Source organism: Aquarana catesbeiana, linkage group LG04, assembly GCF_042186555.1.
Source record: "Aquarana catesbeiana isolate 2022-GZ linkage group LG04, ASM4218655v1, whole genome shotgun sequence".
In the NCBI taxonomy this organism is placed as follows: Eukaryota; Metazoa; Chordata; class Amphibia; order Anura; family Ranidae; genus Aquarana; species Aquarana catesbeiana.
In genome coordinates, this window is record NC_133327.1 from 245550550 (window position 1) to 245576596 (window position 26047).

The following is a 26047-nucleotide window of genomic DNA, read 5'->3' on the forward strand; positions in this document are numbered from 1 at the left end:
ACCATGATGTTCCCACATCCAAACTTCCCTGTTTGTATGGTGTTTTTGGGGTGATGTGTAGTGCTGTTTGACCTCCAAACTTGGGGTGTTTTATGGCATCCAAAGAGTTTAATTTTAGTCTCATCTGACCAGACTATATTCTCCCAGTATTTCTCCGACTTGTCTAAATGTTATGCAGCGAACTTTAAACGAGCTTCAACATGCTTTTTTCTTCAGCAATGGAGTCTTGCATGATGAGTGTGCAATACAACCCATGGTGGTTGAATGCATTACTTATTGTTTTCTTTGAAACAATTGTATCTGCTAATTACAGGTCTTTCTGAAGCTCTCCATAAGTGGTCCTTGGCTCTTGTACAACTCTTCTGATAACTCTTTTCACTCTTCTGTCAGAAATCTTGCAAGAAGCACCTGGTCGTGGCTGGTCGGTTTATGGCGAAATTATGTTCTTTCCACTTCTGGATTATGGCCTCAACAGTGCTCACTGGAACATTCAGAAGTTTAGAAAGCTTTCTGTAACCAATGCCATCAGTATGTTTTGCGACAATAAGGTTGTGAAAGTCTTGAGAGCGATTTTTGCTTTTACCCATCATGAGATGTTTCTTGTGTGACACCTTGGTGATGAGGCACCGCTTTATAGGCCATCAGTTGAGACTGAACCAGCTGATAATAATTTGCACTGACAAGGGGCAGGATTGCTTTCCAATTACTGATTTCAGCTGGTGTCTTGGCTTTCCGTGCCTTTTTGCACCTCCCTTTCCTCAGGTGTTCAATACTTTTTCACTTTGTCATTCAATTTTATTAGACATAACTTCATTTCTGAACTTATTTGTTATGGTTTCTTTGCATGTATGGGTTGTTACAAGTGATGAAAATTTCTAGAAAAATGGTGACGGGTTCAATACTTACAATATGTTACCCGTTGTGTGTGTGTGTGTGTGTGTGTGTGTGTGTGTATGTATATGTATGTACGTGTGTGTGTGTATGTGTGTATGTGTGTGTATATATATATATATATATATATATATATATATATATATATAAATTATTTTTAATTTTCTGCTTATTATTCTGGAGGATATGTCCATTCCGGACAACAGCGGCTCCGTTACGCTTTATACTTTGTGTTCTGAGTTTGGGTTAGTCAACCCATATGTGTAGGGACCTGTTGCACATTCCTATTGTCTGTGTTTTTTTCCCACCCCATAAATTCTTTGCCTGGGAACATCCTATGGTCTCTGAATTCTATGCCTGTGTCCTGTACTGTATGATTTAGATGAGGTGTTTTGAGTTACCTAGAAGTTCCATATCTTGCAGTACAGGACACTCTCCCCTCTATTACTTGGTTTTTATGCATTGCATGCTACAGAGGGCTCACTGAGCAAGGGGGGATGGTTACAGGTGTGTGGCTGGTTTGGGGGGCAGAGGTGTTCTCCTTAAGAGCTTAGTGTCCAATCACTTGAAGGTATGAGCCTATAACCCATGGTTTATGAATACCATGTACTGTACTCCAAGAAATGGAATGTTCAGGAAAGCTTTTTGTTTTTCTTTTCTTTTTTTTTTTTTCCAACCAAAGTACAGTAAAGCGAGTAGCCCCAATTCAGCTGCAGAGAGCATGCTGAAATGTAATTTGCACTGTATCTCTCTTTGCATTTGAGTCCCGAAAGTATAATTTTTTTAAATTATTGAGGCCTAAGAGGAGGCTAAACTTTTGTGAAGTGTTAAATAATGTTATCATGGATTAGTTCTTTGATACAGAATGGCTTGTGGTTTACAGTTAAAACAAAACCAAACCCTACAGACAAGGAAGCTGCCATCTTAGCATCAGTTTGATCTGCTGTTGCCATAGAGCTCCACATGTGATCAGCAAGACACCAGTCATTCGATAGCTTGACAATTTGCTTTGGAACTAAAGTAACTGTGACAGGCCTCATTCACATAGGGCATACAGGTGTTTCGGTCATCCCTGTGCAGGCAGTTCTAGACACAGCGGCTGTGTCCCAGTATGACATCACTGCGGTTGCATGTTTCGAACGCAGACCGCGTGAGTTCAGGGACAAACACCTGCCCCCACGCAGATGTCATATTGGGACACAGCAGTTGTGTCCATGCATCCAACATCAATGGGACTTCCTACACAGGGTTGCGTGGAACACCTGGGCATCCCTGTGCCGGTAAACACAGCTCTGCATGGAAATATGGTATAGTACGTCCTGTGTAAATGAGGCCTTTATCGTTCATGGCATGCCTTGAATGTACTGTAACTGTATTGGGAAACCGATGGGTTTAGTTCCGCTTTAAGTTTATTACTGCCTACTTATTGACTGCATTAAATTTGAGTTCTCCTACTGCTGGTGATCTCATCACAGGCACTGAAAAGAGCCCATGGCGGTATATCACTATCTGAGTTGGAAGCATCTGTAGCATCACCTTTCACCTCCCGGACGCCCAGCATTGCATGTGTGCCAGATCTAATACGGTATAGTACATTTACCTATCAGTTTTAACTAACAAAAGATCTATTTATGAGATGTGCTATTTGAATTAATACAGTTTCATAAAGCCTCAGGATACTCAACCCCTATTTGCACTGTGTAAGCCAGGGATGCCCAAACTTTTGAAGAGCTAGGGCCACCTAAGTGACTTGGTAACCGGTCACGGGCCACAATGTGTGGAGCGGGCGGGTGAAAGAAAGGTCTGTGTCCACTTTGCATATGCAGAGAGGACAAGGACACAGCTCACTCTACTCTATATCACCCTTTCAGCCCAGATGGAAGGGGACAGATCCCCTTCTATTTTTTTTTTAGCGGATTGATTTGGAGGTAGGTGGGTGTAAATGGACACAAGTTCACCATAGAGGTGAATGGAGAGTCTGATTGGGTCTGCCTGTCGTTTTTTCAGGCAGAACCGATCAGACTGATCATGTGAAAGGGGCCTAGGGCTGCTTTCACACCAGTGCACTGCGGTATACTTGCATTGCAGGTGCAGCACAATGCACTTGTGGCTATCCTGCAGGTTAGCTGCACTTTGTCATAGAATTTTATTATGTCCTGCAGGTGTGGTGCACTCTCTGATGGTGCTTCCAGAATGTGCACCAAACCCACAGGTAATAACAGAAGTCTGTGGCTTTGTGTAGATAACCAGCAGGTGCACTGCGCCGCACCTGGGGATTCGTTTGAAAGCAGCCCAGAGTAACCAGTGCAGAACTAGAACGGATATGCCCATTACTATGTGATTTTCATTTAAAGAAAAAAAAACAGACTTTTTAAAACACAATCTTTACTTCAGGAATCATCCTGCAGGTATCACCAGCTGTTGCTGTGCCAGGCAGAGTGCATTTGGTATCACTCATCTGTGACAGTAGCAGGCACTGTACCGGAAGCATCGGCTTTGCTCTCTACTGCAGCCGCATGTTTTCTCTACTGCCAGCTTCGTTCTCATCACTGATGCTCTGGGGTGTCGAGTCAGGAACCTGCTATCTGGGCTTGCCAACCCCCCTCCCAGAGCAGAAGGTCACGGGCCACACAGAGGGCTCTGAGGGCCACATGTGGGCCACGGGCCATCAGTTGGGCACCTCTGATGTAAGCTGTGCCACCAGTCAGATTGTGGACAGCCCTCCCATTGTAAGAAAAGTTTGGTGATGTTTATTTGCTATATTTACTAGTTAAAACTCCTAGTTTTAAAACCTGTTTGCTTTTACACTAGTCTGAATTTTATCTTTCGCTTATGCACTTTATTTAAGAGATTATAATTGTCATATTATACCTGATGTTTCTACTTTGTTTTGTAGGGAAGGGCGCGCAGCTTTAATCACTTCATTTTGTGTATTCAAATTCATGGCTCTTTACAGTATTATCCAGTATTTCTCTGTCACCCTGCTCTACTCTGTGAGTATAGTCTGCAGATTAGTGGCTCTACACAATCTTTTACACTTTGTACCATGTTATGCTACTTAATCATTCACTGGGTTTTTTTTTTTTTAATGTAAGCGCTCTATTACTTTTAACATTCTTAATTTTTTTACATTACTGATAATAAAAAACCTTTAAACAGTGTCTGCCTTTAGGAGGTAGTAATTTTAGTCCCATTTAGAGATAACAAACGCCCCCATTGGTTTATGTATTGCGGTCTTGCTTTCTTGCAAATGCCAATATGGCACTTAAAACATATAAACATTGGATCCCATGTTTTCATACATTATAAATATGCAATCGTTCAGTTTTTTATTATATAATATAATTTATGTAAATGCATAGATTTCAAACAGACTGTTTTAGCATTAAAGAGGAGGTCCGCCGAATTTTTTTTTTTTTTTTTTTAAAGGCAGCAGCTACAAATACTGCAGCTGCTGACTTTTAAAATATGGACACTTACCTGTCCAGGGCATCCGCGATGTCGACACCCGAAGCCGATCTGTCGCTCAGGTCTCAGGTGCTGCCGCCGCCAGCTTCGGTAAGGGAATCAGCAAGTGAAATCTTGCGGCTTCACTTCCCGGCTCCCTATTGCGCATGCGCGAGTCACGCTGTGCAATCCGGATGGTCCCTGCTGTCTCTGGGTTTTTCCCAGCAGACAGCGGGGGGGGGGGCGACAGGAAGGGGCGTAGACTCCCCATGGGAGTCTATGCCCGGAAGTGGGGGCAAATACCTGTATTATACAGGTATCTGCACCCCCCTCCCCCTGAAAGGTGCCAAATGTGACACCGGAGAGGGGGAGGGTTCCGAAAAGCGGAGGCTCCATTTTTATGTGAACCTCCGCTTTAAGTAGCTGCAGTTTTTTTTAAAGCAAATGTATTTATTTTTTTTTCCTGCTTGTTTGTCTAGATCCTTAGCAATTTAGGTGACTTCCAATTTCTCTTCATTGACCTGGCCATCATATTGGTTGTGGCGTTTACAAGTAAGTGTTCCTATTGTCCACAAATTTTATGTCATTTTAACATTTTTTTTTTTTTTTTTTGTTAATGTCTATTGTCATATTTCACATTTTATTGTTGCTGCTTCTGTTAGTTTTTTTTCACAAAAACGCAGCATTGTTTTTTTCTATTTTATGTCATGTCTTCTCTTCTGCTTGCAAAGACCTGGGAGTGATGTCATTTTGTTTAGGACAGACAAGAATACGATATGGGGTCCTGCTGCTAAGGTGGGAGTATGATGTTATAAAATATAGGGCCATTACCAGATAGGTAGAAAGTCAAGCAGCCTATTCAAGAGACTGGTCAAGCAGGGTAGCTTTAGTCTGTAGTTTTAGCCACAATATTTATTGCAGATCATTTTAGTAACTATAGAGGACAGTGATGTATCTGTTATCTACTGACTGATTTTACTGTTCACAATATTGTTTAATTTTTCTTGAATTTTTAGAAGCCTCAACTGTCCTTTCTCCTGTCACATCATGCACCTTTAGGTCTAAGCTGTCTTTTTTATAACTCCAATTTCCAGCATGCCAAACTCCAGTTTCTTTTATTGCATGTCAGAAAGTCCCCTTTCCAAGCATAACCCCTCTCTCTAGGCAAGGCTTCCGTTTTTTTTTTTTTTACTAGTGGCTAAATGTGATGGTCGCAGCTATGCAGCCCTCAGCACGAAAATGGCTAGATTCTTAATGGTTCCACCCAGGATCAGGAGACTAGTTTTCTCCAGATCCATTTATTTGGCTACTCATCTCAGGGGACTGGTACCAGGACCCCACATAGGACAATGCAGGGTTAACCTGTAATATTGCCAGTCACCCCTGGACCCTGCGTTATGGAACCCTGTGCAATAACACATGTGCAATCACAATATGGCTGAGTCGCACGTGCAGTGCAGCCAGTGATGTCATGAGTGGGGCAGAGCGCTCTGGTGGTGGCCCTCTTGAATTCCCTGTGAGAGTGGCAGGTTGTGGGCTCTCGGGGAATGATGGTTGCTGCCACACAGGCACTGCATTGCGATGGGGCAGCAGGCAGAAATAGCTTATATCCAGCTGTTGATGGCTGAGAATTTGACTCCTGGACATCAGCAGGCCATAGCAGAAAAGGAGCTTGTGTGGCAGCCTTGCTAATTTGACTGCAGGTCATAGCCATACCTTTCTTGTGAGACTACTGGTCAAAGCAAGTATTACAAAGGCCCAACAAATTCACACATTTCCTTCTGGGGTCTGTGGGGCACTGGTAATTTTTGGAGTGGGCAATCTCTTGTGTTAACCAGCACACTAGTATTTCCTGGTACAGAGCCCTCTTGGCTGACACAAACTGCTGTGTCAAGCAAGGGTCCCCAATGATATGTCAGCAGGCCAGTGTCTCCCTGACTGCAGAGAGGAAGGCGGTATGGTGGGCAGAGGTCCCATATACCTTATTTTTAGGTAGGGAGGGTCCTGGATGCAGCCCCTCTTGCATTGTATTTCTGGGGGGTCAGTTTGTTCCATACTCCCTCCACCGGGTACCACGCTACCTCCAGGGCACCTTCCAGAATACTTGCCGGTTTAGACCTCCTTAGTCTTTAATGGAAGCATTTCCTCATTCCTTATTGAATGGAGAAGGTGATGAGGTAGAGTAAGATGGTTAAGTTCCGGTAGAAGGGGATGCAGCACAGTCCTTATCCGAAGAATCATCTGAACACTGCAGGGTCAGGGTTTAACCCAGACTCAATATAGCCTTTGTAAGGATTTTACCCCCTTCCTGACCAGAGCACTTTTTGCGATTCGGCACTGCGTCAATTTAACTGACAATTGCGCGGTTGTGCAGCATTGTACCCAAGCGAAATTGACGCCCTTTTTTTCCCACAAATAGAGCTTTCTTTTGATTGCCTCTGCGGTTTTTATTTTTTGCATTATAAACAAAAGAATAGCGACAATTTTGAAAAAAAAAAGGATTATTTTTTACTTTTTGCTATAATAAATATCCCCCCAAAATATATATAAAAACTAATTTTTTCCTCAGGTTAGGCGGATACGTATTCTTCTCCATATTTTTGGTTAAAAAAATCACAATAAGCGTATATTGATTGGTTTGCGCAAAATGTATAGCATCTACAAAATAGGGGATAGTTTTATGGCATTTTTATTTTTAATTTTTTTTTTTTTTTTATTAGTAATGGCTGCGATCTGCGATTTTTATCGGGACTGCGACATGGCGGACACAGTGGACATTTTTGACACTATTTTGGGACCAGTGTCATTTATACAGCGATCGATACTATAAAAATGCATTGATTACTGTGTAAATGCCACTGGCAGTGAAGGCGTTAACCACTAGGGGGTAGTGAAGGGGTTAAGTGTGTCCTAGGGAGTTATTCTAACTGTTAGGGGGCTGGACTTCAACACACAGGACAGGGATCACAGCTCTCGATGAGAGAGAGCTGTGATCCCTGTCCTGTCACTAGCAGAACGGGGAAATGCTTTGTTTACACCCGGCGGATAATCGAATCCACGGCCACGGAGATCGCCGCTTCTTAAAGGGGACGTTACTGTACGCCCTTTTGCCTACAAGTGCCATTCACATCGGCGTGCGTTGGTCTGCAAGCAATTAAAGGATGTGTTATACATGGATTGGGTTCACCCTGCCAAGGTGTCCATTGCACCATAAAAGTTCGCTAAGCAATACCCCATGGAGAGTGAGTACACTATTAGAGTATGCATTCTGTGGATCCGCAGTCTAAAGATTATTACGTGCACAGTGAACAAGATCCCAGTGTGTAAGGATGCCTTGGACAAAATCTGGAGGCTTTTTTTTAGGTTTCAATCATGCTGGTTGAAACCGCTTTACATCCGGCTGTTGCAGCTGTTGGCAAGTTGCAAAACAGTAAGGTCCTTGCTCATCTGATGACAATAAGTGGGATTCTACTAATGGAATTAAGGAAGCAAGCAAAAACCTTAAAGGACTCTGTCCAGCAACATTTGAATCTATGGGTCTTCTCCGTACCCTTGCACAGGTTTTTATGGCTGAAGCGTTGTCAGTGGAAATGTCCTGCTAAAAACATCTGGAGCATTCATCTTTTTCAGGGAAACTTTGTACAGTCCTACTTGGATGCTTACATCCAGTTGGTGTCTTAGCTAAGGGTATTTTTTACCCCTTAGAATAGAAGTCTACATTTTAAAGTCCTGACATTCCTCTTAATTCAAAAAAGCATTTTTGTTGGAGCTCTTAGATCAAGCCCACTTCACTATAAAAGGGCAAGTTCTTGATCACCTCGAGAAACTCGACACGTTTCTTCAAGTGTAGAAGTTTGAATGGAATTGGTGCGGTCCGTGGCAAGCTCTTTCTAGCAGGGAGTTTCCTGAAGACAAGACATCAAAGATGCTTACCTGTGTGTTCTGATCCTTCTGCCGCAAAAAAAGGTTCCGCAGTTTGCAGCGTAGAACTAACACTTAACTCCTTCATGCGTAAGGGTAAAACCAATCTCAGTGCCTAAACACAATTTTGCAACTTTAACATGTGTTAGTAAAATGGTACATATCATCACAACTGCTTTGTGCATCCAGGTGGATTATACCTTGGGTTTTTTTCAGGACAAATTGGGCTTTCATTTGGTGGTAAATGGTAATGGATAGTTCCCTGAATTTTTTTAATTGTTATCAAAGAAAAACCTGGCCCAAAATAGTAAAAAAAAAAAAAAAATGTAGCTGTATATTTGTTATTACTACCATAGCGTACCAGCAAAGAACAACCCAAAATAAATTCTCCTGCTTCTGACCATCACAGCGATACCACATATGTGTATGTTATTTGTTGTTTGTACCCATAGTACGGCCCAAAAACAATAGTGTGCATTTTGCTTTTTTGTCCTACCTAAAACACACTTACTGATAATTAAAAAAAACATTTTTTAGAAAAAAAATTCTTCCCAAAATTTACTGACCTTTAACCCAAACACTAACCCTGGCACTGACCTAGATCACACATCGATCTAGGTATTTTCTTAGTTATTTTTTATTTATTATATAATATTTATTTTTTTACACACTTTTTTTTTTTTCAATGTGTCCAAAGGGCGTGCTTAACAGTCACTGATCACTGGGGCAGCCAATCAGAGTCTACCACAGCATTCAGGTGACCCAGAATCTGGAGTTCTAGGTCCCGATCATTAGTACAGGACCCGGGGCTTTCATTGTGAGCAGAAAGCACAAAGCCAGATACTCATTTACAGCTCCACGGCAAAAAGCCCAGCGCAGTGGGGGCCGCACATGTGTTCTTTCTGCATTAAGGGGTTAAAATTGTTTGGCCTATCCACATCTCCAATGACGTTCACCAAAGTTCCGACTTTGCTTTGGGGGCTTCTGCATATTGGGGTATCCCTGTTGTGCATAGCTGGACGGCTTACTTCTGAGAAAACAGTCCACTTTGCTGGAGACCAATGTGTCTCACACCATGCACGCTCTGGAGAGGTTTGGATGGGTCCTGAATTTGAAGAAGATGGCCTTAGTCCCAACCCAGAGATTAGAATATTTAGGCTTGACCCTGGATACCCTCCAGACCAGAGTTATTCTCCTTTTGAACACATGACGTGCTCTGAGGGCTCAGGTAGACTTACTCAAGACTATATTTAATCCCTCAATACACACTTGCTTGAGGGTAAGGATGGGTAGCCTCCTTCAGGGGAGAACCTTTGCCCAGCTTTTTTGCTGGTTCCTACAATGTAATGTTTTAAGGGCATTGAACAGAAGGTCATTGGATTCAGTTATGTCAAATACCAGCCAAGAATGTCTCTTGACTGACACAGAGGTATCTTTTTAGATCTGTGGATGCCAGGGCTTTTTTTTGTTTTTTTTGCTGATCGCTGATGCAGGGGTATCTCTTACTTCTAAGGCTGCAGGGTCATTTGTTACACCCACTAATGCTGGAACACTTATTACACCCACTAATGTGAGCTGATTTATTATACCCCATAACACCTACTCATACTGGGGCATATATTACTCCCAGTGACACCGGGGCATTTATTACTCCTAGTAACTACTGATGCCAAAGCATGTTTAACCCTCACTGATCATTGACACCAAGGCATTTTAAACCCACTTGATTGATGTACTTCGACTGATGCGTTTTTTTTTTTTTTATTCCTCTTGATATTGCTCGCTCCTTCTATTTGATTATTTTTCCAGAGTTGTATTTTTTTTTTCTCTGATCATATTACTGCTGTTTCCAATTTCTTCTTGAGTCCTTTGTGTAAAAGCACACTGGTAGAATATTTCCCCATGCCTCAGGCATGTCTGCTGTTTTCTTTCTTGAGCTGGTGTATAGCTCTGTCAAAGTAAGCAGCATGTGCTTTTTCTTAATTCTTCAGACAAGCCAAAAAATTCACTTTTGTGTTGATTTAAGTGTGTACAAACTACTACTGTACAAAAAGAAACACCATTTTGCATTTTTCTTAGATAGTTTAAAGTACTCTACTGGTAATGCATTAGTTAATCTAACAATATTTTATCATTTAAAATCAGATTAGTGTATTTCTGTAATTAAGAATTGATCATGTATTCTTGTATTTAATATGTATTTGAGATTTAGTAGAGCTTCATTTTCATTTGCAGTGAGTTTAAACCCAGCCTGGAAAGAGTTGGTAGCACAAAGACCCCCATCTGGTCTAATATCTGGACCCCTTCTATTTTCTGTCCTTTCCCAAATATTTATTTGCTTGGCATTCCAAACCATGGCTTTTCTGCTTGTGAAACAGGAGCCCTGGTACGAGGTCTGGACACCCAGCAGCAAGTAAGTGTCGTCATTCTACTCTTTATTACTTAAAGTGGAACTTTATGCACAAAATAAAAATTTGTGAACAGGCGTTTTTTTAATGCAAATTAAGACATATTATGTCCATTCTATTATGTGCTTGTTTGCAATGAACACTGGAAATGTGCATGCCTGGGGTTGATGTCATCCCAGCCTGGCCTTACAAAATGGGCAAAGGTCAGAACCTGGAAGAAGACCAGCCAAATATGTTGATGGCTGACAAGATTGTTCGTGTACACCACCTGTCTGAAGTGGAAGAATATGGTACCCCTGTAGAAGAAGTTGTCTGTTTGTGCCCTATTACACCTGTTTATGATCGGTCTATTCTTCTCTTCCAGTGTATGCAATATCTCTTTAGATGGTCATGAAAATCACACTGAATTTGATGAGCATAACATCAGCAACTATGAGAATACAACCCTGTTCTTTGTATCCAGCTTCCAGTATCTCATTGTGGCAGTTGTATTTTCAAAAGGAAAACCCTTTCGCCAGCCCAGCTACAAAAACTGTACGTGCTTTTTTTTCACAGCTGTATTGTATTTTAGTTTTCTAGTGTATTGGAGATGTTTGTTTAAATATAGTCAAACCCAGCTCTGTCCCTTGCTATACAGAGCTGTAAGGGAAAAAGTGCATAATTATAATATGGAGAGGAACTGGTCTTTTTCTGTATGAGCTTTGACTGCTAGAGTTTTAATTTATGCTTTAAAAGTCAGTCTGTTATTTAGTGAAGCCCGCCTGGGATAATAACTACCTTCAGGCCGATCTACAGTGGGTATAGAAAAGAATCACCCCCCCCCCCCCTTTAAATTACATTTTGTTGCTGTGCAGCCTGAAATGAAGATAGAAGACACAGTTTTTGTTTTATCCAGCTTTATTTACTCAGTGCAACTTATAACATCTAAGTAAAAGATGTAATACTAAAGGGGGGTAATTCTTTTCTGGGGGGGTTCTTTTCTTTACCCATTGTACATATTAGCGGAGATTTACTAAAACACGAGCATGAAAAATCTGCTTTAGCTGCATAGAAACCAATCGGCATGCAGGTTTTATTGTCAAAGCTTAATTGAACAGGCAGAAGTTAAAATCTGGCCACCATACACAGCTGCACCAGATTCTGAACGCACCAGTTTTAGTAAATCTCCCCCAAAATCCTAGGAGGATTTATCAAATAGCAGCTTCACTAAAGGTTACACTGTCCTTTAAATTGACTATCTAAGTCCGTATATGCCAATTTTTAGGCATTTCCTATCCATTCTCAGTATCCACACACCCTGTTGTTTTTGAGACATGTGCAGCTACCGTAGGTTCAGGTTGGAAGTGGGGATCTAATGTGACCATTTTTAACATGATTGTTGCAGAAGTTTGCTTATTTGCAATGCTTGTGCATACAGTATATTTTTATGGGAAAAGGGAAAGCTTTCTGATTCCCCCCCTTCCGGTTGTATCTCTGGGAAACCATTAGTTCACAGTATAAATCCAAAATGTGTAACCAGCTATCATTCTGTGAATACATCCTGGGCTGTCTGTTGTGGTAGCTGTAGAGATAAGTTGTTTACAATAGCCACAATCAGGACTTATTTGAGCTAGAACAAATAAGTGTAATTGTTTTCCTGAGACTCGGCATATAATGACTTTAATGTCCTTCCATCATTCTCTCCTCTAGATTTCTTTGTAATCTCAGTGTTGGCTCTCTATGCCTTAATATTCTTCTTCATGCTGCACCCTATAAACTCTGTTGACCACTTTTTTGAGGTAAGCTGTACTGTTATTAAAGTGAACTTGTATTGATTCCTCTGCCTCTTACTCAAGCATGATTGACTGTCTTTCACTTACTATATTGTGCTTTTTTTTTTTAGCTGGTCTGTGTCCCATTTCAATGGCGCCTTGTAATGCTGTACATTATTATAGGAAATGCATTCACATCAGTTTTGGTAGAGGTAAGACCTAGAAGCTTTCGGTAATATTAATATAGTATAGGCTTCAGACAGTTTTTTTTTTTTTTTTTTTTTTTTTTGAGAGGTACGCATGAATCATACAATAAAGTGCTTTGCATGAGCATTAAACTAGTTTGTACTTTTTCATAATCTGTAGTGTTACAACTTGGGTTTAAATGGGACTGTTACCATTTACTTTGAATAACATACTTAACATTTTATAGGTGCATAAAAATCTAAAAATTATCAACCCAACCCTGGTTGGTGATTCTCCAGAGCTCTGTCTTTGACTTGTTTTGATTGATCTATCACCTTAAAGGCCTGCGTCAGTGGGCTTGCATGGGAAACACAGCATGCTTTTGACATCAGTTTGAAAATTTTTTGAAATTGGTCAGAATGAATTGCCTGTGCAGTTGACCTGATGCACACAAAAACCCATTAACGCTGGCTCTAATGATGCATTTTGTTTAGATTCTCTTCTCATTCTCTGACAGGCTTTGGAGAATTCAGAAAATAGGTGTGTTTTTTTTAAATAACTTGACAAGTAGGAATGGGATACCATGATGTAACTCCTAAAGACTGTTGGTTCAACCAGACATTACGTAGGGGTTTCATAGTGAAGATTCTGAATACTTAAAACAATCAAGACCTTTTATGTGGAGGTTGTACATAAATTGGAAAACTACATATTTTTTACATTTGGGCTGTTTTCCATTTATTGGTTTAAAAAAACCCCCGCAAATTTATTTTAATCACAGGTTTTACTACTACAAAATTCCAAGTGAGGGTGACTACTTATGTTATGCAAAGCACTATATATAGTATACTGATCCAACTTTCACTGGAATGATGAGCTGCGGCCTAAAATGTTACTTTTACAAAAAATAGGATTATTGGCTATTAAAGGCATAATAACATGAAAAAACTCCTTGCAAACAAAACATTGTGTTTAAAACTGGCTAAAACGTAGCTAAAAAAAGAGTGCCTGATGCTTTAAGAAAACAAATAATGCCGCATGTATTGCTGTGAGGTATGCTGCTTTATAGCACAGCAAGCCAGGGTATGATGTGTTTGCTGTTGATGTGTATTGTCTTTATGTACTGCTGCCAAGTTGTGTTTTTAAAGCTCGTGCTCATTACAGGCATGCATTGCAGCTTTTATTTAACAATAAGGCATGCAGACTTTTTGGCATGAGGATGTTTTTGTTTCAAATGAACAGATGAAAACTTTCCTTAGCCTAACCAATTAAAGACAGTCCAGTCCTGCCATTGATTAAGGCTTACTTTTCATATCTATGTTATAGTGAAGTAGTTGGTGGGGTATCACCAGGACCACAAATTTGAAACAACCAAAATGACCAAAGTTGCACTTCTGTAATCAACACTAAGAGGGAGTATAGTAATCCTTGTGTGCTTAGAATGGATTTTCTTACCCCCAGAGCTCTAAGGTCCATAATAAATGTTGAGAAACATGATAAACTTCAAATACAGTGTAACAGTATGCATATAGAATTTTTAATACCTATAAATTGATGTCATCGTATTAAATGTGATTACTACAGAGTCTGAACCAAATTAAAAATAAATGTGTGTAATATTACCTCCAAATATTTTAACTAGGTTTTAAAGGGCATATTAGTAAAATCATTTTTAGAATTACATCTGCTAAGTATTTTTTTGGATTAATTTCTCAATGCCTTTATCCTGAACTGTGCTCAATTTCAGACTTCCTGGCTTGTGCCAATGCTGTCGAGCACAGTGGTCATTTATTGTTATGCTGACATAAATTAGAGCACGTATATTTTGAATATTAATTACCTGTGCACCAAAAGCATGCTTTGAGGGCATCTCTTTCTGGAATAGAAGTGCCCCAAACTATGCCTTTTAAATATGTAATTGCAATATGAATCAAAGCTGTTTACTGTGGAGTCAGTTCTAATGGATATATGCTATAGAATCTAAAATATTTGTTACACGTCACGCAGATTCCCTTGTGAATGCCAGTAGGTTTGAAGCATTGCCACCTCTACTGTGAAAGAGGGCCCATGTGGTAATCCTTGGTTACCTGTGGACACAAGTACAAATTAAAGTTTATTTTGTTTTTTACGCTTTGTATAGAATGGGGCAGGTTTAGAACCCCTATCACTTTGTAATGCTGTCTGGGAAGATTTCAACTCACTTTATGTTCTGGTGACAACTTTTTACCATGCAGATAGTAAGGGATAATCACTAGGGAAACTGGCAGCAATAGAAAAAAAAAGATGGGTTTTTAGCATTCCCCTAGTTAAAGATTTATTTTTTTTTTTTACATAGTTGGTGAGGTTGAAAAAAGACATCAAGTCCAACCTGTGTGTGTGCTTTGTTTATATTACATTGTATATCCCTGTATGTTGTGATCATTAAGGTGCCTATCTAATAGTTTTTTTGAAATGATCTATGCTCACCTCAGAAACCACTGCTTGTGGAAGGGAATTCCACATCCTAACCGCTCTTACAGTAAAGAACCCTCTACGTAGTTTAAGGTTATACCGCTTCTCTTCTAATTTTAGTGAATGGCCGCATGTCTTTTTAAATTCCCTTGCGCGGAAGAGTTTTATCCCTATTGTGGGGTCACCAGTATGGTATTTGTACATTGAAATCCTATCCCCTCTCAAGCTTCTCTTCTCCAGAGAGAATAAGTTCAGTGCTCGCAGTCTTTCACCGTAGCTGGATCCACTGGACAGATTTATATCTGTGTTAAAGAAATGTCTCCACGCCTCCTGTCCTGGGGAACAAATCTTTTTACTAGACAGAAGGTAAAGGAATCTCTCCAACAAGAGCTTCCAATGGCAGTAACACCTGTTAGGAGTTGCAATCCTTCCTCGCTCTATCCAAACTTAAAAGAAAAGTTTTGGCTGTAGATACTTTAAGCTACCAACGTTCACTTTTCTGTGCTATTTAATGAGGTGCAGTTGTATTTAATTTTTCTCTAACATTCTCATCAGATGCATGGCCCATTTGTTCCAGGGTAATCAGTTGTGGCATATTGAACATGTGCATTGGTCTGCCGTTTGCTCCATAACTTATCTGAAATGTATCTGCTCCATTTTTGATAATACAGTGCACCACAACATAGGTGTGTTGGGGTGCTACTCACAGTAAATGGAACTGCAGTGCGCCATTGAACTGAATGGTGTGAACAGGTCCACAGCCCTTCCTGGGACATTACTGTAACCTTCCAGACAAAATTGTATTTATATTTACACACTAAAGTGTATTACATAATATGGACTTTTTCATACCACATCAAAACTTGTTTTCTGATGTATGGGAATGTTGAGACAAAAATAGTTTCTGAATGTTGGAGCCACTTAAATATTTTCAAGCAGTTGTGATAATCCTTGCCGATTTCAAATTGTCCATTTCTACAAGTGCACAGTGGAGCAGATGGTCAGTTACTCCATCTTATCCACATAAGCAGTGCGCTTGCAGGTCAGAAAAAAAAAGTCCTGCAAGTGCAGCTTCTTTGGGATGGTGCGGGAGCAGTGTATACACTGCTCCTAAACTGCCCCTGCCATTGAAAGCAATCGGTAGAGCTATCGAAGCGCCTGCAGTGCGCTTTGACAGCGGCGCTCTTCGCACGCTTTTAACCCCTTGTTAACCCCTTCCTTGGGGTTAAAATCACCTCACTCCCGCCCACACAGCGCCGCTAAAATAAGCAGCGCTTTACCACTAGTGCGGGGCGGCCTTCAGTGTGAAAGGGGTCTTACTGAATAGTGGATCTACTGGACAGATTCAAATAAAAATGGTTAACTGTTTAAAGTGTTTGTTTTTTATAATAATTTTTTTTTTTTGCATAGTTGCATTGGTTCAGCTTGGACCAATATAAATATACATATCTACAGTGATAGTGGCTGTCTTCTAGGTCCAGTGCCAAGTGGCTGCAGTTCTGCATAGTAATCACAGGGAGGTCAATCCACTGGCACTGCCCCATTCATAAAAAGCCTTGTATTTTTTTTCAGTTAAAGTGGTTCTAAAGGCAAAAGGTTTGTTACCTTGATTCAGAAAATGCATTAAGGTAAATCCTTAAGAAGAAAACCTACTGCGGAGAGCGCTGCCGGAAGACCCCAGAAAAAGATGTTCAGGACTGCTCTGTGCAATACTATTGCACAGTGCAGGTAAGTATAATATTATTTTAATTAAAAATAACACTGAAGCATTGCAATCACTTTGAGCCCTGGTTCACACCAGTATGACTTGTCATGCGACTTGAGAGTTTAAAGTCGCATAACCAGTCGAACCCCATTAGCGGCAATGGAATCGTTCAAATCTGTGCAACTCAAATCACAACGACTTTAAACAAGGTTCCTGCACTATTTTTGTGTGACTTCATTGTGATTTGCATTGACATCTGTTAAATGAAGTTGCACAGAGTGTAAGCAAGCCGCAATGCAGTCCTACTGCAAAGTTGACTTTGAAGTTGCGTAAAGTAGCAACAATCTCTGATAGGGCGGGTGGAGAGTGTAATGTCACCGGTCCCTCTTGGCAAATCAGAGACCGGCTTTTATTCATTGAAAGAAATACAAGGCTTTTTTTCTGAATGGCGGCAGTCCCAAGCGAGTGATCCCCTGTGGTTACTATGCATAATTGCAGCCACTCTGCTGCACCTGGCTGCTACAGCAGTGATTTGCAGCTTACAGCTGTTATCAGTCAGGTATGACATATGCATACTTACAATGGTCCAAGCTAGATGTAACTATGCAAAAACAATCGTACCTAAATTCAGGTTTAAAGTAGAACTAAATTCAATTTTTTTTTTTTTTTTGGATACGGTAGGGGAGGGTTATAACCACGTTCAGTTTTTTTTGCCATCTGTATCCTGTTACCCATTTTTCCTTTCTCTTCCTTTCCCATAGCCAAAACAGGAAATGTGAGGAAATCTCTCCAAAATGAGGGAATCCCTGGTTGTCACCAGGTTACTCAGAACTAGTGTCCCCATTCCTCTTCTAAGGGCAACCTAAAATTTGGGATTTTCCTTCACTTTCGGTGCTAACAGTAAGCGTGACAAATAACATAAAAGGTGTTCTAATTTCTTTCTATTCTACCCAAAAAAAAATACTTTAGTTACACTTTAGGGTAAATGGGAATCTGCTGACCTACATTTGATGTGTGTTTAAAATGCACATCGATTGTAGGAATACCACACAACTGTAATCAACCCCTTAAGGTGTCGTTCTCTCAAATAAGCATATGTCTATTAGAATAAGTTTCTCCTGGTACCAGGTGATTGAAAGCACAGTAATTGTGATTCTAATAGTTGACCATAGCCTGTTTTAAATATTATTAATTTTATTAATTTGCATGTTTCTAATGAATTGGTCCTTTTAATTCTTCCCACCCACCCACAATTTCTCGCAGACTGTCGTCCTTGATATGATACTCTGGAAGCTTGTGTTCAACCGAGACAAGCAGGGAGAGTCCCACCTCATGGTCACCCACCCCCCACAGGTTGGAACTTCACTGTTCATATGCACTGGGCAGCTTAAACCCTGCAGTCCCTTTTTATCTTTAGCATTAGCTGCTATGCAGTGTCATGTGCCTTTGTTATCTGTGTGTGTGTTCATCTTCCTGCTACATTTGCACAAATAGCTGTTGAGATAGACTGGTGAATGTGTTGACGTGCATGGTGTGACCTTGTGAGAGGATCTTGCTGTTATGGCTAACCAGTGTTGCTTATATAATGCTTCCCAAAGAACTCATTGTGGATTCTACCAAAGCTGTAATGTATTACGAATGTAGACTTGATGTATATTTTTCTCTGTCCTCTTGGGGTTGGATATACTTATCTGTTGCTTTAAATAGAAATTAAAATTAGGCTCCTTTCATGTATTTCTTATTATTTTAACTTGTGTTTTTGTTGCCTAGATACAGAAGCCCCTAAGTCATTCACTTACTGAATTTGTATCTGCTCTTTCTAGGAGGCCATTGATCGTTGGGGAGGACATTTATGCTCATTTTTGTGTTTCTGCCGAAAAAAGATGCCCAAAGCAAAATACATGCACTTAGCACAGGAACTGTTGGTGGATCCAGACTGGCCACCTAAGCCAAGAACAACTACTGAAGCGAAAACTTCTGTCCAAGAAAATGGCGGCCACCATATTGTCACAATTACGTAGCAGTTGCTTTTAGTGGCTTTTTTATTTTTTTTTATTTTGTTTCCAATACGATTGTCCCATATGCACTGCTGGTGGGGTCTGTAATGCATTGTACACTGCAGAGCCCATCATTAGAGTTTTCATAGTGTCTTCAGGAGTTGGGCATGGTCACCAGCGTTGCATACTTAAGTCTCCATGTAGAGTCTCAATGAAACTCATTTTTAAAAGGCTTCAGAAATGATTTTTTTTTTAAATAATCTCAATTCTATATGCAGCACAGTGTGAGGTGGGGAACATTACATTTTTTATTATGAATTATTTTGCTCGTATAACATCACGTCTATTCTTCCTTTTTCCCAAGTCATTTTGGACCATTCAGTAATAAGGTGTAATTGTCATGCTAATTAACTCATTTGCTTTTAGTTTCCTGTGGCCCAGAAATATGTTCAGGTGGGTACAGGAGTACATGTTTCCCACACTTCAGATATATCCTCTTCATGCGAATAGTTACAATTTTATAAAGTGTATAATGTTGATAGGGGTCTAGGCACCTGCAAAATGAAGAGAGGTGCATTACAGCTTTAACCTTTGTTGGTTAGGGTGAGGTATTTTTTTCCAATGTCTGAAGAATCATATATCTTCTAAATTAAATTCTGTATGCCTCTTGATGAGATGGCAAGTTGTAGACAGTTGAGTGTAAGTCCTGCAAGAAAAAGAAAAAGGTTATATGGGCATTTACCCATATAGACCAAACCTAATTCAGTTTAAACGTAAAAGCTGATAGCTTGTAAAACTTTAAACGCAGATCTTTCTCTTACTGAATAAGCACTAATGCCCTGTACACATGATCGGACATTGATCAGACATTCCGACAACAAAATCCATGGATTTTTTCCGACGATGTTGGCTCAAACTTGTCTTGCTTACACACGGTCACGCAAAGTTGTCGGAAAATCCGATTGTTCCGAACGCGGTGACGTAAAACATGTACGCCAGGACTATAAACGGGGTAATAGCTTTCGTCTCTTAATTTATTCTGAGCATGCGTGGCACTTTATCCGTCGGATTTGTCTACACAGGATCAGAATTTAAAGGATCGGATTTTGTTGTCACGAAAATTTTATATCCTGCTCTCAAACTTTGTGTGTTGGAAATTCTGACGGAAAAAGTCAGATGGAGCCCACACATGATTGGAATTTCTGACAACACAATCCGATCGCACTTTCTCAGTCGGAAAATCCGACCGTGTGTACAGGGCATTACATGTAGATCTCCATATATTGTTTTTATTGCCAGAATTTAGAATTAGATTTTTTGGCCTGTTATCTTATCCACTGTATTGATGACCTATAAATGTTTTGTTAGAGGAGCCTATGTTTTCAGTTAGTAGTTCCTGAGGAACAAATGTTGAAAAAGAAGTTACAATTTTCTGCTTTGTTAATAACAGCAACATATGTTCAACTGAGGGCAAGTAATTATGGAGGTGTGTGTGTGTGTGTGTGTGTGTGTGTATATATATATATATATATATATATATATATATATATATATATATATATAAAAATATATACACATTTTTTTTTTAATTGTTTTTTTTTTAACCCCGAACTCCATCCAGTGCTTGCGTCAAAAACCATTTCTGAAGCCTGCATGATATTTGTAAATTATTCAGAAAATGAATGATCGTTATGTCAATGTCACCAAAAGTTTAAAAAATATTTTTATTTTGCTATATCTATGCATTTCAGACCTTAGAGCTGTGAATTATGCTGCATTGGTTTCTGATACTGTCTGGGGAAATAATTTGTGTGCATCCTCCAGGCACTATAGGGTTATATTTATGTACATATCCAAACAAACTACATTCTAGGGTCATGGAGGTTGGAAAGTGTGGTATTCCAAAAACTTTCTTGTGCCACAATAGTAATCTTGGTGTCACACAACTATCTTATGTAAATATGACAATTTCCCATGCTGTACATAAAATGCTGTCGGTAGATCTGTTGGCTATTCACAATAATGTGGCTAGAAACCTTTCATGTGAGAAATACCTACAACCTGCAATTGTTAACCTTCCTATGAAAATGTTAGCTACCTGGCTTTCATGCTGGTCCTCTGACTTCCCAATCTTATATTTGAAAGTTAACTCTGATCAGATATATAAATCAACAGTTTTTTACTTTGCTGACTGCACGCTTGTTCTGGAATACATTGGAAGTCATGTAGACAGAGGAGCCGCAGGAAAGCCAGGGAACTAGCATTGTTTGGAGGTCAGTGATGGAAGCATATGGGTTTCCCTCGTGACATGTTTTCCTCAAGTTCATCAGAATGTCATGTATACATCTGTGTACCATCATAAATGCCATAAGTCATACCTACTTAATCCTTGTAAAATATATTTATTATGTTATAGTAGGCTTAACATCTTCATATCTTACAACATATTTCTCTATTCACATCCACATAGTCGTGTATATAAAGGGGCTGCCAAATTTAATTTTCTTAATTCTTTTTTAATAGTTAAAGTGGGATTCCGGGATAACCCAAACTTTCCCCTCCCCCTTCCTAATACAAGTGTTTACTAATTTGTGCAAGAATGATGTGTATACTTACCTATTTTCAAGCCACTCCAATGGAGTGATCCTCCTCCCCTGTGTCAGCCAGCACTGCTGCAGGAGACAGGAGGGAGTGCTGACAGCAGATGGGTCATTAAAGCCTATGAATGATGTCACGCTCCCAGGCATTACCAACCATTGTCTTGGCGCTCTCTCCTCTCACCAGACCCGTGCAACTTGAAAACAAGTAAGTATACAGATCTTTCTTACACAGGTTTTAGGGACAGTTAGGGTTATCCCGGATTACACTTTAACACTATGCCTCCCTCAGCAAAACAAGCATATTTAAATTCACTAAATTTATGTTTTGTTTTTTTTTTGCTTTCGTGGTTGGAATCCATGATGGCTTTAGTTTGTTACAGGCCTTCTTTATGGCTGATACAGCAAAGCAATGCATTTCCATGTTCTGGATAATACTCTAAGAACCATTCAGCACAGTTATTCCAATGTTTTATTAATCTCTATATTTTTAACATGAGAGACTTATTTCACTTTGAGGTAAATCCATTATTTGTGCATTTTTTTAAGAAGCAAATAAAGGATATTTACGTTATTTTCTGTTAGGTTTATTTTGTAGAAAATGGCACCCATTGAGATTACCGGCTTTTGCCAGCGCTGAGAGGTATTGATAAGTCTTATTTTTTTTTTTTTGCTCATGCTGCTGTACCAGCCATTGGATTACTGGATTGTATATAGTGTTGTTTATTTTGGCAGGTATTTAATAGCCAATTCTGTGAATTGTGGCCCTAACTGATGGTATGCATTGAATGGCCCCTAACTGATGGTATGCATTGTATTGTTGGTGTTATTTTAAATTCTTGTGTAGTGACAGTGCTCAGCAAATAGTTGCTATTGTGCACAGAAAAGTTGGTTGTGACTAAACATTCATCCTTTCCCACAATCTGCCACAGCAACCCCTTCCCCGTCATTCACTACCGCAATCTTCCAATCGTACCCTTTGCTTACATTAATGATCTTGCTCTGCTCACTGAAGCCAAGCCTTTAGTGTTGACTGCACATTAGCAGACAGTGCTCGGCAACCTGTGGCTCTCCAGCTATTGTGAAAAAATTAGGAATAGCATACATGCCACCAAATATCCAAGTGTGCTTTCTGGGTCTCTGGAAGGGATTCCATACCTATAACAGCATGATTACATATTCTGCATATATTTATATAGAACATTATAAATTGTTGCCAAACACCTAACTTTTTTGTGCTAACATTTTAGCAGAAATGTAATAAGTAACATGCAATGGGGACGGAAAGTATTCAGACCCCCTTAAATTTTTCACTCTTTGTTATATTGCAGCCATTTGCTAAAATCATTTAAGTTCATTTTTGTCCTCGTTAATGTACATACAGCACCCCATATTGACAGAAAAACACAGAATTGTTGACATTTTTGCAGATTTATTAAAAAAGAAAAACTGAAATATCACATGGTCCTAAGTATTCAGAAACTTTGCTCGGTTTTTAGTAGAAGCACCCTTTTGATCTAATACAGCCATGAGTCTTTTTGGGAAAGATGCAACAAGTTTTTCACACCTGGATTTTGGGGATCCTCTACCATTCCTCCTTGCAGATCCTCTCCAGTTCTGTCAGGTTGGATGGTAAACATTGGTGAACAGCCATTTTTAGGTCTCTCCAGAGATGCTCAATTGGGTTTAAGTCAGGGCTCTAGCTGGGCCATTCAAGAACCGTCACGGAGTTGTTGTGAAGCCACTCCTTCGTTATTTTAGCTGTGTGCTTAGGGTCATTGTCTTGTTGGAAGGTAAACCTTCGGCCCAGTCTGAGGTCCTGAGCACTCTGGAAAAGGTTTTCGTCCAGGATATCCCTGTACTTGGCCACATCTTTTCCTCGATTGCAACCAGTCGTCCTGTCCCTACAGCTGAAAAACACCCCCACAGCATGATGCTGCCACCACCATGCTTCACTGTTGGGACTGTATTGGACAGGTGATGAGCAGTGCCTGGTTTTCTCCACACATACCGCTTAGAATTAAGGCCAGAAAGTTCTATCTTGGTCTCATCAGACCAGAAAATCTTATTTCTCACTATCTTGGAGTCCTTCAGGTGTTTGTTTTTTTTTTTGGCAAACTCCATGCGGGCTTTCATGTGTCTTGCACTGAGGAGAGGCTTCCGTCGGGCCACTCTGCCATAAAGCCCCGACTGGTGGAGGGCTGCAGTGATGGTTGACATTCTACAACTTTCTCCCAACTGCATCTCTGGAGCTCAGCCACAGTGATCTTGGGGTTCTTCTTTACCTCTCACCAAGACTTCTCCCCCCGATAGCTCAGTTTGGCCGGACGGCCAGCTCTAGGAAGGGTTCTGGTCATCCCAAACGTCTTCCATTTAAGGATTATGGAGGCCACTGTGCTCTTAGGAACCTTAAGTGCAGCAGAAATTTTTTGTAACCTTGGCCAGATCTGATCTGTGCCTTGCCACAATTCTGTCTCTGAGCTCTTCAGGCAGTTCCTTTGACCTCATGATTCTTATTTTCTCTGACATGCACTGTGAGCTGTAAGGTCCTATATAGACAGGTGTGCGGCTTTCCTAATCAAGTCCAATCAGTATAATCAAACACAGCTGGACTCAAATGAAGGTGTAGAACGATCTCAAGGATGATCAGAAGAAATGGACAGCACCTGAGTTAAATATATGAGTGTCACAGCAAAGGGTCTGAATACTTAGGACCATGTGATATTTCAGTTTTTCTTTTTTAATAAATCTGCAAAAATGTCAACAATTCTGTGTTTTTCTGTCAATATGGGGTGCTGTGTGTACATTAATGAGGAAAAAAAATGAACTTAAATGATTTTAGCAAATGGCTGCAATATAACAGAGTGAAAAATGTAAGGGGGTCTGAATACTTTCCGTCCCCACTGTACAATCGCATTGTGTAGAACAGTTTCATGTCTATTATATGGCTTGTATTTTTTAGAGCAAGGAAGACAAGGTCATTTATTAATTCCACTGCACAACAGATGGCATTTCTTTTGTGTCAAGTTAGAGCGATGGGAAGGCATTACCTATTGGGTCATACAAGAGGATTGGACGCTGGCAAAAAAAAAAATCTAGGTCAGCCCTGGATAACCCTCCTACTATCAGCATGCTTCAGTTTATGCTAATGTCTTAGGAGAATGGGTGTCTCTTTTTTTTTTAATTTTTTTTTTTTTCTGTTCTGTGCCTGCAATTGTTTTGCTAGCATTTTTACTCTCCAATCAAGATTCTTCATACATCACTGATTTGAACTTGTTTCTACATGGCAGATCTATGGATCAGCATTTCCTCAGTCTAGCTGTGGAGTGTTGGACCCCACTAAACTAGATGTTGTGGGACTTGCTTGGTATTGACCTTTGGGTACAAAGTTCCCCTTTTAGGCATTCTCAAGAGCTTGTTCTGGTAAAAAGTTAGCCATGGAATGCTTTCCAGTCTAAGAGCCGCTGGCATTGCCTCAGTGCTTACCTACCATTTGATGACGTAGGTAGGCAGTTAGAGCAGAGTACCAGGCGCCGCAAATTTTCCACTTTTTATTGGTTTTAATGCAGAAATGGTAAAAGCTGAAGGATTGAGTGCTAACATCATCCAGGATGAATTGTTAAATGCACATTCATCATTGAGGAAGCTTCTCCGCTGCAGTTTCTGGCTTGAAAGAGCCACATGGAATGCCAATCCTTGTTCCAATCCTGCTGCCCACCTACAGTGGCTTGATTGTCTCCGGCTGTCTGACCTTACACCTTTTAGCGATTGGGTTTGTGAATACCTGAGGATTTTCCTCATACCCTTAAGCCACGTTGCCTTTCAGCTGCAACATGTCTGATTCTAGACACAGTCCCTCTCTAACCGGTGCCCCCAACTCACACTTTACTAACAACTCTAGTGCTGTTTGCAGCATGTCTACTGATGCGGCCATCTGCAGCCTGGAATTTGAATGGCCTCTGTTGCCACATTTAGAGTCTTCTAGCTCAATCTGGAGTGGCCGCCTCCACTGCTATCTAGAGGGTTTTTACTGCAGTCATGCATGACTTTTAGAGGCCAAATAGCACAGATGTTAGCTGACTCTACTATGCCTGCTCCTGCAAATTGTGATATGCCTGCAGCTTTAGTGGCCTCCAAGCCACCAGCCAGTTAAACTGTCTGATGCTCAGTCTCTCCAGTCCTTGCCAGACAAACCTACCTCTGAGATGTTGCAGTCTTTTGCCATCACTTCTAAACCATGAGATTGTTTTGGCTACCTTGATGCTAGGGGATCAGTCTCTCACTTCTAACCGCTCTGGATCCTTTGAGAGCTCTAGAGACCCCCCCCCCACAACTTTTCCAATGCGCCCATGTTCCAGGTCTTTTGCAGCTCTGAGGAAAGAGTTGGTCACCCCAGAATCGCCCCAACCTTTTATTGCACTATATCATTATCAGTGGCAGAAGGTTTTACATGGATTTCTGTGCTATTCAGTTAAGAATGTATAGCAGTTATTCTGCTTATGTGCCCACGTCAGTGTGCTCTGTATTCTTTTTTGAAATTGAGACCATCATTCAAGAATATCTTAAAGGGCTAGTTCACCTTTAGAAAAAGCACTGCCTTTGCAGGTAAGGGTGCCTGTAAATAAAAACAAACTGTGCAGCTTTGACTAAAGTTGGATAATGCCCTTGCTATAGTTGTAGGCAATTTATGTAT

General features: G+C 40.3%; 1 protein-coding gene across 2 annotated transcripts in view; it reads left to right on the top strand.

Annotated features, from left to right (window-relative positions):
• Nucleotides 1-20261, top strand: part of ATP13A3 (ATPase 13A3) — a 201863-nt gene extending 181602 nt beyond the window's left edge. Inside the window, exons 25-33 of one of the 2 annotated variants that reach the window (XM_073626350.1) lie at nt 2367-2476; nt 3788-3884; nt 4818-4890; nt 10495-10672; nt 11032-11201; nt 12357-12445; nt 12550-12630; nt 18024-18113; nt 18584-20261. In XM_073626350.1, the coding sequence (XP_073482451.1) occupies nt 2367-2476; nt 3788-3884; nt 4818-4890; nt 10495-10672; nt 11032-11201; nt 12357-12445; nt 12550-12630; nt 18024-18113; nt 18584-18781 (1086 nt within the window). In that variant the 3' untranslated portion in view covers nt 18782-20261. The remainder of the gene's footprint in view (nt 1-2366; nt 2477-3787; nt 3885-4817; nt 4891-10494; nt 10673-11031; nt 11202-12356; nt 12446-12549; nt 12631-18023; nt 18114-18583) is intronic. The other variant, XM_073626351.1, reaches the window with a different exon arrangement.
• Nucleotides 20262-26047: the final 5786 nt, after the last annotated feature.